We start from the raw sequence: 18,903 nt of genomic DNA, 5'->3' as shown, positions 1-18,903 counted from the left end.
CCTAAAATCTGTTTTCTTAATGATGAATAAAGGCTTATACTCTCTGTTTTAATCTTTTAGGCTTTTCCAGATAACCAGACTCAAATTATTTTATAAAGAGAAGTGGGTAGAGAGGATGCCCAAACCAGAAACTGAGGGGAGTAGACAGGGTGCTCTTTTTCTCTGAGGCGACAAGTTCCCTTTGGGAACTTCAAACAGGAAAGTTCCACAAGAGGGTCAAGAGAGGTCAAGCAGAGGCAGAACTGTCCCTACAGCCCTTGCTAGACTGAATGTTTGTGTCCTTCCAAAATTCATGTTGAAAGCTAGTCTCTAAGGTGATGGTATGTGGAGGCGGGGCCTTTGGGACGTGACTAGGTTATGAGAGTGAAGCCCTCATGAATGGGATTAGTGCCTTCATTAAGGAGGCCCCTTCCACTGTGCAGATACAGTGAAAAAGTCTGCTGTCTGTGAACTCGTAGGTGGGGCTCACCAGACCAAACCTGCTGGTGCCTTGGATTTCCCTGCTCCCAGAAGTGTGAGGAATACATTTCTATTGTTTATAAGCCAAGCAGGCTATGGTGTTGTTACAGCAGCCCAGGCTCTGAGACACTGCTCTAGATTCTCGAGTCGGTGAGAGTCAATACTACTGACGGCCAGGCCTTGGCTTCGTGGTTCCTTATACGTGCGAAAAGGGCAGAGGGTTTTCTACAATTGAAAACTCTACAGAAATCTAACTAGCAAAGAAGGACAGTACAATCCTCAGAGAAAGTAATCAGGGACAATGCCTTATTCTATACAACTGCTTCAGAAAACCCTATCTAGACAATTCCATCTACTGCAAAGTTCCTCAAACTAGCCAGAAAGAAGTAATCATACCTCTCATTAAAATAATGAAGGCTCCTCATTGCCTCTAAGTTAAAATCTAAGTGCTCTGCTTCTCGGCCTGGCTCACAGTTTTAGCCCTTGCCTATCCCTCCAGCCACACCTCCTCGCCGGCTCTAATCATGTCAAACTGCCAAAACTGGGCATGTTCTGGGAACATGGCCTGCTGTCCTTTCACGGTCTCTAAAGGATCCCTCTACTGATCAGCCTTGTAAACTCTACCTTCGATAACCGTATTTTTTCTGGGGAATACTTTTCGGATCTCTTTTGTCTTCTACACTAGACTAAGAGCTTTTTTTTTTTTTTTTTTAATATTTTATTTATTTGACAGAGACACAGCGAGAGAGGGAACACAAGCAGGGGGAGTGGGAGAGGGAGAAACAGGCCTCCCGCCGAGCGGGGAGCCTGATGTGGGGCCCGATCCCAGGACCCTGATATCATGACCCGAGCCGAAGGCAGACGCTTAACGACTGAGCCACCCAGGCGCCCCTAGACTAAGAGCTTCTTAAAGACCTTTTTTAATACCCCTATTGCTTCGGATAGTGGACGTGTCTTAGTACTTAATGATGAGTGAGGGACCACTTGGCTACAGAAAGAGAGTAAATATTGCTCCCACTTCCGTGTGCTGGCAGAAAACATTTCACAGATTTCCAAGTCCAAATGCCTTGAAAGATAAAAGCACGACACATTTATCTCCTGTATTTATAGTCTTATCGCTGGCGAAATAGTTTACTAAACTGGGCTATAAAAGAATTCAGCCACACACACACCAAAGCTCTTTATGTACTAAACCCCTCATCCTTAGGGCTTTGGTAACTTCATGCAGTTACATTCTGTTCAACTTCTGAAAGTGTCTCACGAATGAATTTCAATGCTAAACCACCCAAATCCCTAGGAATTGTGTTTAAAAAAAAAAAAAAAAAGATGACCTAATTATACTACAACTTCAAAATTCAGAGAAGGCTTTTTATTGGTTATTAGCGATGTTGACTTAAGTGGCAACACAAGAAAAATGAAGGGTAGTGGGTAATAGTAGGATATATTCATTGGTTTGTGGCTGAAAAGGTTGTATGCATTCTTTGTAATTTTAATATATTTGGCAAAAAATATAGAAGTTAAAATTCAAGTTATGTCTTATTATACTTGCCTTCTAAAGTTTTAGTATGAGTTTTCACATGTGAGAATTAGCTGCCTATGCATTAGGTTAAACTTATACCTCCTTTTTTTTTTTTTTAAAGATTTTATTTATTTATTTGACACAGAGAGACACAGTGAGAGAGGGAACACAAGCAGGGGGAGTGGGAGAGGGAGAAGCAGGCTTCCCGCCGGGCAGGGAGCCCGATGCGGGGCTCGATCCCAGGACCCTGAGACCATGACCTGAGCCGAAGGCAGACACTTAACGACTGAGCCACCCAGGCGCCCTAAACTTATACCTCCTTTAACTGGTATTGTAAGTATCTACGAATACTCTTAAATTTGTCTCAAATCCAAATCCTTTCTAGAATGAGAATAAATTATATATAAATAAATTAGACGTAGTCAAGCCTCCATAATGTCCAACATACTACTTAAAATAGGTTAGTAATACAATTATAAAGGTTATTTAACCCACTCTATTTTAATACATTTGTTTATGCAAAACTGTAACATCTCCAAAAGAATATATTTATAAGCTCTTGGTTCCATTATTAAGTTCAATAACTAAGAAAGTCCTCATAAATCTAACCTGAATTTTGTTCTTTGCAATTCACTTTAGTTCCCTCTGGGACCTGGACAGTGTCTCTATCCAAAGAGATCGTCCTCACAGCCCTAGAATACCTCCTGATAGTGTATATCACAGCCCTTGGTTTATAGTCTTTCTGTTAACGGCCAGTTTGTTCTCCTTTGCTTCTGGGTTCTTTGCCTTGCATCTACATTTGTGTTAAAAAGATACTTACCTTTTCCAAAATAACTTGTAGATCTTCAGCGCCTGTATAATGTGGATCTAAAATCAGAAATTTTATCTGCCCTGTAATCTCATTCCATGCCACTCCTAGTATTGTGTGGGCCAGAACTCCTCCCCCTACAGCAAGAGAAATATGAAATATGAGAGGGCATGTATGAGTCGCAACTTCTTATTCAATTTCTTTTTTTTTTTAAAGATTTTATTTATTTATTTGACAGAGAGAGACACAGCGAGAGCAGGAACACAAGCAGGGGGAGTGGGAGAGGGAGAAGCAGGCTTCCCGCCGAGCAGGGAGCCCGATGCGGGGCTCGATCCCAGAACCCTGGGATCATGACCTGAGCCGAAGGCAGACGCTTAACCATCTGAGCCACCCAGGGGCCCCTCAATTTCAATTTAAAAAGATTATTTGGCCTATTGATTGATATAACACAGTATTAAAGGTGACTAGCCTGTATTATAAAACACCACAATGTCAAGTACACTCTGAGAAGATAAAATTGTATCTTTTAAAATTGGAAAAGATACAATCATATCTGTACTCACATCAGGTTTCTGTTCCACTGCCATATCCATGGGATTACCCACACTGGATTCAGAAAGGGCTATGGAGGGTCACAGTCACCGCTGTGAAGCCTTGCTCAGCACACACGCAATGTTGCCTCTGCTCTGAGGGCCTCCCGTGGGACAGCCCATCTACCCGTTCCGGTCCTCCTGATACTCTGCTAAATCTGTCTCCCTGCGTATCTTACATACCAGTCTTAGTCTGCCTCTGTCATCTCAGATCAAGTCTTGTTCTTCACAGAAGCATCAACATTTAGATCAACTCCTCTGATCCCCTTTACAAATAAAGCCCAGAGAGGTGAAGCAATTTGTATAATGCCACACAGCCAGCCAAGTTAGAGACAGCACCAAGACTTAGTAGGCTCAACTGAGTGACCACGGCCTATTTTCTATACTGTTCTCCACTCTTCAAATATTTCAACAGTTATCACTTCTCTTCTTAGCTTTTACTTCTGGTTATTACAATCTTTCTTATAACTTTCCTCCCACCTTAAAAATTGAAAAATATCCAGAGGTCAGTATGTACGGTATGAAAGCTAATTTTAAAATGTTTAAAAATGACTGATTTTATGTGACATTATTTATATTAACAACAAATTTTACAAATTCTCTTTACCCAAAGAGCCAAAGATGTCCAAAACACCTTACCGATCATGACTGGAGTTCCTTCAGTCTGGAAATGATTAGTCAACTCCCGTCCTTGAGAGGCCATTTCACAACCTTGGCTAGAAAGAAATCATTTTCCATCAGATGAACGATCTTCTCACACTAAGGTCAAATAAGGAGTTTGGGAGCCAGTGTTTTCTACCGTTTTGTTTTCTTTCTTAGTTATTGAAAAAAACAGGAAATAAATTTAAATAACATTAAGTGGTAGGGAACTGACTTGAGAGCAATTTAAAGCACCATAACCTCTCGATGTATTTAGGCCACTAAATGTGTTAGGAAAGAAGCAAGAAGACCTTGCTTCTTTGCTTCTGGAACTGCATAAAGAAGGATTTTTAACGGATGAGTGAAAGTGGTCACCTTGATGGCCATGGGGCTCTTATGGGTGGATTTAATTTCAGAAGAATGAGTTTTAAGTCCTGGGTTCTTGTCTTCTTGCCATCAGACTCCGTCTGTACCTCCTCATCTTTAGACTGGGACCAATCACCCCTGCCCTGTCTACATGACAGGAGATTCGGGATCAAAACAGATGATATCTATGAAGCCAAAGTGAAAACTGCAAAATGTTTTCAAGTACAACGTATTATTTTAGGGAATATTTCAATGTCCTATACAATTTGTCCTTTTGAGAAGAGAGAAAGATGGCCAGATGAAGGGAGATTATTTTTTAGATTGGAGGTGCCAGGTGGTGGCTAATCCTTAGCTCTTGCTTAGTAAGGAACGTACGAAGTTTTAATGTGCCAAAATGTTCACTTTTGAATCACCATATGCTTCACTACTTAATCTATCATTTATTTGTCAGCTCTGGTTTCCACAGACAATCCAAACTGCAATTGTGAAAACATACGTTCTTGGACATAAGCACATGGGACAAAAAAGGATAACGTTACTGTATCTATTGAGGTTATTATAGTAGAAAAAGTATTTAAAACATAGGCTCACTAATAAGGAATAAGCCAGTTATTGTCATAGAAATCAATCTTAGTTATTATTTGTTCATATTTTATTTTTATTTTTTTAAAGATTTATTTACTTTAGAGAGAGTGAGCGAGAGAGAGCGTTTCAAGCAGACTCCATGCTGGGCGCAGAGCCTGACACAGTGCTCGATCCCAGGACCCTGCAATCATGACCTGAATATTTGCTCATATTTTCATGCTAGACTTATGGCTAAACTGTACTGGGAAAAAAATGAATATATTATTTGGACACATTATTAGTTTATTGGCATCTTAAGAAGAAAAAGGGCAGGAGGTACACAGAAAGGGCAGTCATAGATCAACATTTGTTTTTTTCCTTTTAAGACTTTTTAAAGACTTGAGGATAAACAAAAAGTTGATTTTCTGTAACTCCAGTCAAAGTTGACATATTTCCAAGTGTTCCTCTTCTTGGCTAAATTAGGTCTACACCATGCAAGTATATATTGCAAAGTTTACTCATCAACTCAAAGCCTTCTAAAAAATAACCAAAAAATTCAGGGTTTAAAAAATGAGATTTGTAAAGCAATGAGGCAATGTGGAGGAGAGAAAGTAAAAACAGTGAGTAGGAAGAGAAAGGAGAGAATATATAATTTTCCTCTTTTTTAATAAAATGACAAACTTGCTTCGAAATGATATCACTAATTTCTTAAAGTGTCCTCACCTGACAAACAGTATTTTTGAAGTTACACCAATCAGTTGGTTCAGTACCAGCTGTACCTCAATAGATCCAATCCATTGCCGTGATCCAACAAACGTTGCTGGTTTGTCCCCGGCATCAACTAGAGCCTTTGTGTAATTAAAAACACAAAAAAATCCATACACAAGACAACTATTAAAAACTACTTTTAGGACCTTTTCCCTGATTACGAGTATGTTTTTTTTTCCCTTCAAAACAGAAATAAGTCTGTACCACGAGGTAATAATCATTATTAGTAGGATATTAAGGCTAATGAAATGTACAATTGATTAGAATTTTAAATGGCATGTTCTGTACCTGCTGAATTTCCCTGTGTGTTGGAATGGATCTCTCTGTGTAGCCTTGGTGTTTGAACCAAGAGCAGATTGTCTGCAGAGATCGGTAAGCACAGCCCCAACCATTGTCATCCATCCGGTCCTGCATGTAGTGATGATAACCATAGATGCCCTGGACCACATAAATCTATATAAAAAGAATATAGTAACGTACTAATTTAAGATAGATGCACATATTCTATACATATATCCAAGACAAGTTCACTGTTCTCAGAGCTGGACTGTTACTTCAGTTCCTTACAAAAATGCCTTCAGAGAACATGATACTTTCTTGGCTTTTTATTAAATGTCCAGAGTTGTTACCACAGGCTCTAAGGCCTGGCAAGTCCTGCCCTCTGGCCTCCTCTCCAATGTCATCTTGTACCACTTTCCCCTGTTGCTGGCTCTGCTTTAGGTTCAGATATGCCCGGGGCAATCTGATGTCAGAGCCTTATGGTTTGCTCTGCCTGGAACACTTTTCCCAAATAATTTGCAGCTCTGCACCCTTACTTCACTTGGGTCTCTGCTCAAATGTCAGAGGCCTTCCATGATCGTCCAACCTAAAAATGGCATGCTTTACTCCCTCACCACCCACCTCCTGCCGTGGCTGTCACTCTATCCTGCTTTATTTTTTTATTTTTCAAAGCACTACTTGACACCTTACTTATTACTTTTTAAATCTCTGCTTAACCACACTAATATGTGAGTTTGATAAGGGCAAGTATTGTGTCTTCTTTCTTTCTGGGCCCAAGCTTCTACAGTGGGTCTGGCAAACGGTTAATAGTCAATGAATGTTTACTGAATAAATGATGAAGGAAGGAATAAAGGAATGAACAAACAAAGGGGCCATTTAATGGGACATATGAAGAATATTTCTCCAATTTTGTAAACCTGCCATTGATTACAGCCCAGGTATGCTATTTAAATATCCTTAAGTAAAGGCCAAGATCATATAACTTCTTTCTTGTAGTATAATGTTAAGAATACTCATGTGTTTTTTTCTCCACAAACTGGTGTAAGGTAATATTTTTTTAAAAATTAGGTAAGAAGAAGTATGGACAAATATAGAATCCTCACCCAACAATTAGACAATATATTTTCTTCTCAAGCACACACACAAAATTTTTAGCTAGAACATTGTGGTAGGTGGAGAAAGGGTCCCCAAATGGTATCTATCTCCTAATCCCTGGAGCCTGTAAAGGCTACCTTATATGGTCAGAAAGCAAAAAAAGAAAAAAGGGGGGAGGGAAATCTCTGCAGATGTGATTAAATTAAAGATCTTAACATACGGGAAATTTTCCTGGACTATCCAAGGTGGGCCTGAAATGCAACCACAAGCATCCTTGTGAGAGAGCGGAGAGGGAAATCTGACACAGGGGGAGAAGAGGAGGCAACGTGACCACAGAGGCTGATGGGAGCGATGCAGCTAAGCAATGCCAGCAGCCACCACAGCTGGAAGAGGCACGGGATGGATTCTCCCCAAAGCCCTTGCAGGGAGCATGGCCACACTGACACCTGATTTCAGCCTCATTATAGGGATTTCGGACTGGTGGCCTCCACAACTGAGAGAATACATCTGTGTAGTTTTAAGCTACCAAATCTGTGGTTTCTATAGCATCCACAGTAAATGAGTATGTCTCAATAAATTTCAGAATCTGTACCACATAAAAGTTGTTTCTGACCGGCAGGCAAAAGAGTCAGAAATCAGTAAAAATACATACACACATACCTACATAAATAAATTCTAATATATTTGGATGTTAAAAAACACTTTGAAATAATACACAGATTAAATAAGAATCGTAATAGAAGTGTGAAGGTACCTAGAACTGAATAAAACTAAAATACTTCAAATTAAAATCTGTGAAAACAGTGCTTTGCTTGAAATTTAAAACCTTAAAGTAGAGAATAAAAAAGATTAACAATATGCAAAATGCCCAACTTAAGAAGTGAGAAGAAAAACAACGAATCAAAGAAAGTAAAGGAAGAAGAACAAAAAATTGATGAAATAGAATATAGAAGTTACAATAAAGGGGGTCAATAAAGCCAAAACTTAAAAAAAAAAAAAAAAGGCATAAAAATGATATAAAGAATGAAAAAAAAAATCACTACAACTACAGAAGAGACTAAGACCTAGGTAAATAGAACTTAGAAAAATGAAAAAAGTCCTATAACCATTAATAAAATTAAATCTTATTAAGAATGTTCTCACAAAGAAAATGCTAAGCACAGCATTATTTTATAGGTAAGTTTAACCAAATGATCAAAAAAAGATCATGCCGATCCTACAGTAACTCCTCTAGAAAATTAAAAAAATAAAAAAGGGAACGCTCCCCAACTCTTTCCATGAGCCAGGATATTATTGACACAAAAATGAAATAAGAACAATGTGAGGAAAGAAATTCAGAAGCCAATCTTATTCATGAACACATACGTAAAAATCTTAAAATGTTAGCAAATGAAATCCAGCAAAGAATAAAAAGTAATAATGAATCATGCTCATTAATTAGTGTGATTTCTCAGGTTCAAAATGAAAATAAATGGGGATCAGCCTTTAAATAAATTAGGGAATGGAATTTCCATAGGAAAACTGTGGTACATACTATTTATGACCTTTTTAGACTACTGTGAATACTGCTATTTTAAGCAACAATTATTATAAGAAACAGTGGTAAATTTTGTTTTAGAGACGACATACATTCTGAATCAATCCTTAAAACTTCCACTGGATACACACAAAAAATCACCACTGACACGGATTATCAGTTGACTCCATAAATAATTATTAAACTCACCATACCAGTCTCTATGTTAGGTGGATTGAGATAAGTATGCGGATTTCTAATGTAACCATCCTTGTATGGTTCACCTGGAAAGTGATAAGCATTAGACCTTCTGAAATACGGTCTGTCATGAGGCAGATTGAAGAGGTCATGTAATTCCTAAATGAAACCAGAATCAATAGAAGAGAAAAAAGTTAAATAACTCAGACTCCTCACTCATCAGTAAACAAATTCAAACTAAAGACAGAAAACAAAATTAACTATATATTGGCTATAAAAGTTATCAAACACACTTTTAATATAATTCACTAAGGTCGAAGAGAGTGAGATTTAAACTATAACCAAATGAGAGTTATGTATGTTTTTCCATGGATATGGGTCGAAACTAGAAGGGAACACAGAAAAAATGAAAATGCAGTTGAGCCTTGAACAATGTGGGGATTAGAGACACTGAGCCCTCACACTGTCGAAAATCCACATGTAGATTTGACTCCTCAAAAACTGAATAGCCTACTGTTGACTGGAAGGCTTCTGAGAACATACACACGTTAATGACTTATACATATTTTGTATATGTACTATATACTGTATTCTTACAATATAGTAAGCTACAGAAAAGAAAATGTTATTAAGAAAATCGTAAGGAAGGGAAAATACATTTACAGTGCTATACTGTATTTACTGAAAATAATCTGTGTACGAGTGGACTCTTGCAGTTCAAACCTGTGTTATTCAAGGGTCAACTGTAATTTGTCAGAGTGAGAGAAGTCACATAATTTCAAATTAATTATTTATCATAACAGTCTGTTAAAATACATCCAGGCTAAAGACTGGTTTTGAGACAGCCTTGTAAAATGAGTAAGTTGTAATTAACAATGACAGATCTACATGACAGCACTCTGAAAAGTCACGCTTAAAGTACTTAACAAGTACAAGGGGTGGTGAGTAAATTCTGGAGGAGGCATTGGTGGTAGGGAACCAACCAATGTGGCATCAAAATTAAAATACACACACATGTTTCAAATGCAAAATTTTCCCAACTGTATAAAAACGTGGCCCTTCCTCTGTAAAGTCTGACGTTGTCGTTTTCGTGTCTCCTAAGTACTCTCGCAGCCGTTATGGGATCATCTGGCACCTCTGCAGGTCAGGTCCACCAGCACTTACAGACGGAGCAGAGCGTTACAGGACTCGCCCTCCTCTCAGGGACGGGTGCGGAAGATGCTCCCCTGGTATAATTTGATGGGTGCCAGGCAAGACCACACATCAAAAATATGCACTCCAAAACCAGTCATTTCATTAATAAATCTCAGTTCTTTGAATGCTGATCAGGCTTTCTTCAACACGCCTCTAATAAAACCCAAATAACCCTGGGAGGTGGGGGGTAAAGTATTACCATAAATCCTAATTAGAATTAGCATAAATCCTAACTTTCCCTCCCTAACTGTAATCTTGTCTCTTTCACAGATCTGAAAGTAACGGAAGGGAAAAGGAATTTATTTATAAACACTCAGCAGCAGCTCAAGGCATGTAAGCATCTTTTCATTTCTGTATTTCATTATGGAAAAATTTCACAGAACATATGAACCACAATGAGTGTCTGAAATCAAAATGTTACATATGGTTTAGCATATATTTTCATTAACATACTTTTTAAAAAGTTATATGTCAATAGAAATTAAATAACACGTAAAAATAGTAGTCTGATTCTACTTTCATATTAAATCATAAAATAAGTTCCACTTATTAGAAATGTTTAAGTAAATATAAAATGAATGATGGTCATAGTTTTTCTAAGAATAAGTGTATTAGCTTTACTTTTCTTTCTTTCCCTTTTTTTTTTAAAGATTTTATCATTTGACAGAGAGAGAGAGAAAGCACAAGCAGGGGGAGTGGCAGAGGGAGAGCCCGACCCCAGGACTGGAATCATGACCCAAGCAGAAGGCAGATGCTTAACCGACTGAGCCACCCAGGCACTCCTTGGTATTACCTTTCTATAGGCCTGCAGCTGACCATCTGGAATTCCTGATGGATATGAAATTGTTACAAGATTTTTTTCCCCTGGCAATAAAAAGTGCAATGGTTCAGGGACCACAATAGATGTTCCTTTCATATATTTCAAAATGCACTTCTCCGTATCAGTTAGCTGATTATGAATTGCATCAACTAGAAGTTTACGAACTCTGTGGAGGGAAATATTCAAGTGCATTAACAAAAGTTATAGTGGCTATGATAAATGAGAATGGAGAGTTAATATGTCCTAACTACAGTAAAAAACCCAATTGGACCAGGATTATTAAACGAAGTGTAAATTTATGCAAAATTAAGTAGGCTGTGTATTTCCAATGTGTAGGTAAAGGGAAAACCTCTTAGGTTTTTGCATAGTACCCTACTTCCTCTAAATAAACATTTAATTACTAGATGACTCAGCTTAATAACAAACAAGGAATAAATCATAGTAAAAATAACAACAATCCTGGATACGTCTATATGATATTTAAAAACGGGCTCTGATTACTTTGGAGAGGAGTGCTTATTTAAATGTGTCAGTAGTAGTACAAAATACTTACTTTCCCCATGTTTCTTCTGGAGCAACAGATAGAACTACATCAACGGGTAAAGTCATACTAACGTAGTGGTGTTCTCCGTTTTCTCTTTCAATGATGGGGGTTACGGCTCCCAGAGAGGTTGACATTTCCAGCATAAGATCTATATTTACTATTTGATGCTATAAAGATAAACAGCAATAGTCAACTTACAGCACATTGAACATTAAATATAAAGGGCAAGTAAAATGACTTTTTAAGGGCCATATATAAAGCTGTATTACAGTAAGTAGTTTAAAAGCACAAATCCTGGCCGCCTGGGTGGCTCAGTCGTTAAGCGTCTGCCTTCGGCTCAGGTCATGATCCCAGGGTCCTGGGATCGAGTCCCACATCGGGCTCCTTGCTCGGCAGGAAGCCTGCTTCTCCCTCTCCCACTCCCACTCCCCCTGCTTGTGTTCCTGCTCTTGCTATCTCTCTGTCAAATAAATAAATAAAATCTTAAAAAAAAAATAAAATAAATAAAAGCACAAATCTTATCTTAAAAAAAAATCTCCTCTGCTTCAAAATAATCTGAGGAGAGGTGGAGAGGGAGTGGGGATGAAGATGAAATCAGACTGACCATTTGTTGATAAACATTTTTTTTTTAAACATTTGTGTGTGTGTGTGTTGATAAACATTTAGCTGGTGTAGGGTTCATCAGGATTCACATATTATTCTACTTTTGTATAGACTTAAAGTGAAAAAAAAATCAAATGAACAAGATACAATAACCACACACCAAAGGAACTTTTAAACATACATTAGAACTATAAACCTCTGGCCTAAAGACATAGGAACTATAAACAAATACTGAACTCCGTTAGTAGGTTTGATTTTGACAGTGGTATGGAATAACAACTCTGAAAACACTTTCTATTTTGAACAAATCTGGTAAAAGATTGAGAATACTGGAAGCCGGGTGTTTCACTGGCAAAGAGTTACAAATTCAGTGAGGTAGAAATAGAATTGGAAATATAAATATGATTTACATAGATAAATAGGAGTGTATTGTGTGTGTCTGTGTGTGTGTATATGTATGTATACATGTACGGTATGTATGTATACATGTGCATGCTTCTTAGAGAAATGGCTGATTTCTGAGCTGGAACAGGGACGGTACATGACGTGCCTAGAACACCTTGTGGAAGAAGTAGGAAGTACTCGAAAATACAGTGTCCAAAGGACACTGGAGCCAGCCTGAAAAAGCTTTCATTGGCCAAATCTTGGAAATGTGAGCATCCAAATAACTAATGAGAGTAACAGATTGTAACTCACTGCATAAAACAGGAACCTATGCTTCCACGCATATAATAAATAAATAGGGAAAAGCAAAGCTCTTCCTTATGGTATAATGTCATCTAAGAACTGTAGAAGGAAATGACAGAAAAATCACCACTTTGTAACCATCAGGTTAATGTTGGATTCAGACAAAAATTATCAGTTGATACTGGAAGTGGTGGGTAAAACTTTGGTGAGGAATAGGATAGCCTCTCACCATGAGATACTTACTACTTACAAGGGAAAAAATAGTGCCCTCACCCAGAGAAGAAAACCAGCAGACACCATGTGAAGTAAGTGATCAGAGTTAACGTCACCAATGCCAGAGGCCGACTGATAGCATATGCCTCTTTAATATGATGTGCTAAGGAGGACATGACATGACTTCGGCCATATTCCTATCAACAGCGCGTCACCTGAATCTAGTCATGAGGAAGCCTACAACAAACCCCAACTGAGGAACGTTCTACAAAATAACTGACCCGTACTCCTCAAAATGTCAAGCTCCAACTACTCGTAATTCTCAAATCATCTGATCCACAGCCCACAGGTTCTTTAAATCTAACAGCTACCAATTGTAAATTTAACAGCTCATGTGGACATCTCACTGGTGTCTCAAACAATGTGACCAAAACTGACCTCCTGTCTTCCCCATCACCCATCTTTACCCAAGCAAGAAAATGGTCATCCCATAACTAATTCATTTCCAAGGATCATCCATTTTATCTCCTAAATATCTCTTGGATCCCTTCCCTCCTCTGTTACCATAGCTGCTGGCTTAGTTCTGCTTCTTCTGAAGTGGCCCCCACCTAGCTCTCCAACCTCATGTCCACCCTATTTTCCTGTAACAGCCTAGGAAAACACGGTAGTGTATTAACTTCATACAACTTCCTCCCCTGGAGTAGCTCCAATTTTCATCTCTAGTATTTGCCAAGTCTGTGGCATATGGCAGGTCCTCAATAACATTGATTCAAAAAGCACCAGCACTAAGAACAAGGTGAAGAAAAGTAAATCATTTATTATTTACTATCTCACAGCATAATGTGTCTCTGTCATGTTTCAGAATGGTTCCTTTTTAAAGTAATTTGCAAACATACTCAAGCTGTGTATTTTTGTGGGAATACAGAAAGCATCCCAAAAAAGGTATGTATTAAGATATGTGTTAATATGGAACAAAAGCTTAGACATGTAAAACAGAGATACAACCTCTGACAAGTCATTTATTCTTTCTGGACCTCAATAATCTGATCCGTAAAAACTAAGAGAGTTGCATTAAATAATCTCTAAGATCTCACTCCAGTCCAAATCCAAGGATTACAAATTTTTAACACTAAGAAGACAGGTGATTTGCTTACCATGTCTGATAACTTTTTGCCTTTCTTTCTCATAAATTTTCGTTTGGTATCTTCTTCCTGTTCAAAGCTAGATGTTTAATACACAAAGATGTTTATAATATGAGATGACATTTTGAAAACATTTCTAGCAATTTTCAAACATACTCACTGAATAAAGCGCATTATGTTCTTACAAGCAGAACTATCACTCAGTTCTCCTGGAATGGTGTTTATGTCACTGTTAGGCCATATGTACACTGAACTGTGGCAAATTCTGAACACAAGTGCATTTGAAGAAAGCTTGGTTGACAGGTCACTCAGCACATGTTTTAGTGCTTTCTTGATAAATATTTCTAAATTAAAAGCAAATAAATAGAAGTTAATGAGAAAAATCTTAAACTTTTCAACATGAATGATTCCAAACACACAAAAGTAGAACACAGTAAAGTTGACTCCCAGATAACTTCTGCAGATTCAATAATATTAAAAAAAAATTTTGCCTTTCTTTTAAAAAAATTGAGATAAAATTCACAGACCATAAAATTCATCCTTTTAATGTATACAATTCAGTTGCTTTTAGCATATTGACAAGGTTTTACAATCATCACTATCTAATTCCAAAACACCGTCATCACCCCAGAAGAAACCTATACTTATCAGCACTCATTCCCCATTCCTCCTACACTGACCCATGGCAACCACTAATCTACTTTTTGTCCCTATAGATTTGCCTATTCTGAACACATCCTATAAATGGAATTGCACATTATGTGTCCTTCCATGTCTACCTTTCACCCTGTATAGTATTTCCAAGATTCATTCATATTGTAGCATTAATCAGTACTTCATTTCTTCTTATGGCTGAATAATATTCCCCTGAATGGATACAACACACTTTGTTTATCCATTCACAAGCTGATACATATATGGATTGTCTCTTTGCTTTCTGGTTATCATGAATAATGCTATGAACATATGCAAGTTATTGTGTGCATATATGTTTTCAACGCTCTTGGTGAGGTGATCACTTAAAAGTAAAATTGCTAGGTCACAGGGTAACTCTATGTTTAACCTTTTGAGGGACTGCCAAACTGTTTTCCAAGGGAGCTGCACTATTTTATATTCCACCAGCAACGTATGAGGACACAAATTACTTTCAAAATACCATATAACTTGTAGCAATAAAACTGTTGAATGAAATTCAAATTTCTTTGTAGTTCTTTTTCTCTTCGGACTCTATCCCACTAAGAATACAGTACAACCAAAGTACTGTATTCTAAAGTCAAAGTTTTTTCTGTGTAATGTGTCGTTAACCTGACACTTGTCTGACTTCATTTTCAGGGATTTCTTTTTAATTTACAATAATTTTTGGAATATGTAAAACATTTTCATGGTTCAAGAAGATATATTTAAAGAAGACAATATATACTTATTTTAGCTTTATATTCTTAAATCCTAAACCTATTTAACCTGGTGGTTAAAGTATTTATCACACTGATATCCTGATAAATAAATACCTTGGGGTTGTGGTAGAGAAAAGATTACTTATAACAAGTCAGATTTTAAGACATCTTGATGTGTTTCAGAAGGTCAAATTTAAAGATTTTCAGCTACACTACAAAAGATAAACATAATTCCTGGATTACCTTCTGTTTATCCCTAAAGGACCAAGAGATAAACTAATCTGAAAAAACTGTGATGTCTTTAAAGTTAAGCATCTCCTTCCTCTATATTTTCTCATTAATGATTCCCTTCACTGAATGTTTGAAAGAGTCTGATATTGTAGGAGTAATATAATCAAGTCAGAAGACAAACTCAAATATGTTAATTACTTGGTAAAAAGTATTGCAGCCCTTGTTTACATTTGAAATTACATTATTATATCTACTAATGGATTAATTATACTTTGCAGTAAGTTCATAGTAAAGTATATCTTCAATTTATATGGAGTTGTGAAATATAAGGCTTTAACCACACAAGTTAACATATTAGAGAACTACACTTTACTAATAAGATAGGCCTGGAAATGAGTTTGATTTAGTCTTTGTAAGATGGTTCTCATCTGGATGGCACATTAGAAACACCTAGAAAGCTTACTGATGCCTGGGTCTCTGTCCCAGAGACTTACTTTCATTCATTTGGGAGTGGGGATTCGAATGGACCAAGATTGAGAGCAATTTTTTTTAGCATAAAGGGATGAGTCAGAAAGAACATTCTGCGTTCTCTCCCTTCCTACTTCCACAGGGCCAGGAAACGATGGCCAGCTAGTGACCTCCTACAAGGAACTTGGCACTTTTCATTCCTTATCTTTCTGAACTTGTCTGTGGTTTCTGACACCACTGATCATACTTTTCACGAGTGATTTTATTTATTATCACGGTGTTAATGATCATCCTTCAGAGATATTCTTTCTCTCTAGTCCTGACCACCCACCCTCCCCTAAATTTCAGATTCAAATCACCCGATGCCTGCTGGGAATCTGCACTTGATATACTCTGGTATCTTAAATGAAACACCCTTCAAACACAACTCATCTTTCTCTTCTGATATTCTTTACTTCTGTTTGTGGCCTTAGCCCAAGTCAGAGATAGGAAGACATCCTAGAATTTGCTTGATACAAACTCTGCTGATATTTCTCCCATAGAATTCTTATGCCATTCCAAAACAACATAACTTTCAAGAGGGTGGGCTCTGGAGACTCAGGGTTATGTATAGGTGCAAGTCTGCAATCTACATGCCTTGTTTACATCGTGCTCATTGTGGATATGTGTATTTATTGTGACAATTTTCTTCCAGTGTGCAGTGAAGTTTTTTTAAGAAAGGGGGTATCTTTTTCTAATTTGCACAGAGAAGCCTCACAGGCTAGTAGTGGTGCTGGAACACAGTGCCTGTTTAAATCCAATTTACAGAACTCACTAACCACATGATTTGAGTTTATCCTCACTCAGTTTCATTTGCAAAATGAAGAGGATCCCAGTATATTTCACCATCAATTTTATAATAAAAAAGGAGAGATTTTTTGGTCAGACCTACCATTAGTAGTAGCTAGCTGAAAAGCTAGATCAAGGCCTCCTCTTATTCTGAAGAGTATATCCATAGTCTCTGAAATCACCTAAGACAGAGAACCAAAATTCCATTGTAAAACGAAACAAATTCATCCTCATACAAGTGAGACTCAATTCTACTTCTGGAAATTTGTTCTAATGAAATAAAGTTCAGTAAAAATTTAACTTTAATAAAAAAAAACTGGAAACTACCTAAATAGTTATTAATAAGAAGTCAGTTAAAGAACAATACTACCATACAAATATTAGGCAATCATTTGAACAATTTGCACTATGAAGAGTTCTACAGTTGCCATTTGGACAAAAACTATTTAATGACAATGAAAAATACTGAAGAAGACAAAAGTTAAAAAGGCAAGAGCACTTTAACTCTGTATGATTTTGCACAATGTAACTAATCGCTCAGTACTTTTGCCCTCTTCTGTAAAATTGGCAAAATCTACTATTTCATAGGGTTGTTGGGATGATTCCAGAAAAGATCTTAAGTGAAAGGACTACAACCTCCCTAGGCTTCTGAACTGAGATCCTCTCTGAAGAAATAATATTTAAGCTGAGATGTGAAGGGTAAGTAGGTATGAGCATTAACAATTGCAAAGGAAAGAGGCGGGTGGAGGTGGGAGAACCCATTCCATAGGCAGGGGCACAGATTGGTGAAGATCTGCTTGAAAGAACACTTAAGAGACTACCACAGATGTTGAGATCTGATGGCGACAAAGACAGGGAAGGTAGGAGTAGAGTAAATGACAACTGACAGCCATGTAGAAATAGAATGCATAGGATCTGATTACTGATCAGATGTTCAGAAGTTGAGAAGTGGAAGATGTCAAGGATGATTTCCAGGTTTTTGGCATGCACAACAGGGTGGATTTACTGAAATGCGGATCATTGGACGAAGAGCGGGTGTGGGATGAGGGGAGGTGGAAATAAGGAGTCAGTTTTGAACTTGCTGAGTTTGAAATACGGATCAATTATCCAAGTGAAGGTAGATATAGATCTAGAGCTCGGAATACAATTGCCAAATCTGGAGATACAAATTTGGGAGGAGGCACAGGGTGTAAAGAAAAGCATCCTTGAAGAACACTACATCTGGGATAGGGCTTGGAGGACCTCGCTGAGCAATCAGGAGGGAAACCGGGGGAGTGCGACATCACCGGAGCTAAGGGAATAGAGTATTCGAAGGAAGTCACTCATATCTTTCCCAGGTCCAATACTTCAAATCTTCAAAGACGCCAAATAATCCCTCGTTCACAAAATGCATTCATAAGGAGGAGGCGCGGAGAGCGCAGGTCCCACCGCGGCTGAACCGGGATAGTCTAGGCTGTGCGGGGCAGTTTCCCTCCGGCTCTACCAGGGAGAGACCGAGAGAAAGGCGGCCCAAACCACGAGTTCGCAGCTGCCACTGTGGGCCCCGGTAATGCCAGCTCCTTTCAAGGGCTTGGACCCACGACGGCTACGAAAGTCCGAGGGGAAACGCAGGGGTCGACTGCCAGCGGAGGTACTCACCAGGTCTGCTACGTGGCTATGACAGGGGCGCTGACGTCCGCGCAAGGGCTCAGCACGCTGGCCCGGAAGTGGAGTTTCCAGGGGCGGAGCCTGGGAAGGCTGACTACAACTCCCAACATGCCCCGCAGCAACGGCATGGGGCGTGTCTTTCCACAGCTCCTCGCGGATGGATAATGGGGCGGGTAGCAGAAGTCTTTTCTCAGTAAATTCTATTGGTTGAGTCCTTCGCATTCTACCCGCACTCTGAAGTCTTTACGTATGTTCCTCGATGCGGCTTCGAACTCTCCACATGTCCTTCCGTAGCGTCCTTTGAAACGAGTTCCCCCGTACCCGAGGCAAC

At 38.4% G+C, this 18,903-nt stretch overlaps 1 protein-coding gene and 1 long non-coding RNA gene across 8 annotated transcripts in view; one reads left to right on the top strand and one right to left on the bottom strand.

Annotated features, from left to right (window-relative positions):
* The window catches only part of LOC123847850 (ufm1-specific protease 2), a 54,364-nt gene extending 35,570 nt beyond the window's left edge, over positions 1-18,794 (bottom strand). For 6 of the 7 annotated variants that reach the window (XR_010409727.1, XR_010409728.1, XM_064585688.1 and 3 more), the window contains exons 1-11: positions 18,564-18,794; positions 17,029-17,107; positions 14,165-14,348; positions 14,017-14,083; positions 11,369-11,526; positions 10,789-10,981; positions 8,814-8,960; positions 6,002-6,166; positions 5,669-5,793; positions 4,016-4,092; positions 2,799-2,923 (exon numbers count right to left, since the gene is read on the bottom strand). Coding sequence is in view for 5 of the 7 variants with exons in the window: in XM_064585688.1 (XP_064441758.1) it covers positions 2,799-2,923; positions 4,016-4,092; positions 5,669-5,793; positions 6,002-6,166; positions 8,814-8,960; positions 10,789-10,981; positions 11,369-11,526; positions 14,017-14,083; positions 14,165-14,348; positions 17,029-17,107; positions 18,564-18,794 (1,551 nt within the window). In the remaining 2 variants the exon portion in view is untranslated. Of the gene's footprint in view, positions 1-2,798; positions 2,924-4,015; positions 4,093-5,668; positions 5,794-6,001; positions 6,167-8,813; positions 8,961-10,788; positions 10,982-11,368; positions 11,527-14,016; positions 14,084-14,164; positions 14,349-17,028; positions 17,108-18,563 lie in introns of those variants that run through there. The other variant, XM_064585691.1, reaches the window with a different exon arrangement.
* Positions 2,172-10,794, top strand: LOC135363705 (uncharacterized). Its single transcript, XR_010409729.1, has 3 exons — positions 2,172-2,311; positions 10,266-10,328; positions 10,646-10,794. It is a non-coding gene; the product is annotated as an uncharacterized LOC135363705 (long non-coding RNA).
* Positions 18,795-18,903: the final 109 nt, after the last annotated feature.

This window comes from Mirounga angustirostris, unplaced genomic scaffold (assembly GCF_029215605.1).
Source record: "Mirounga angustirostris isolate CCGP_5_RB_7025 unplaced genomic scaffold, mMirAng1.0.hap1 SCAF_2, whole genome shotgun sequence".
Taxonomy (NCBI): domain Eukaryota; kingdom Metazoa; phylum Chordata; class Mammalia; order Carnivora; family Phocidae; genus Mirounga; species Mirounga angustirostris.
The sequence above is the reverse complement of the archived record's forward strand: the minus strand, read 5'-3'. Positions and strand labels throughout refer to the sequence as shown.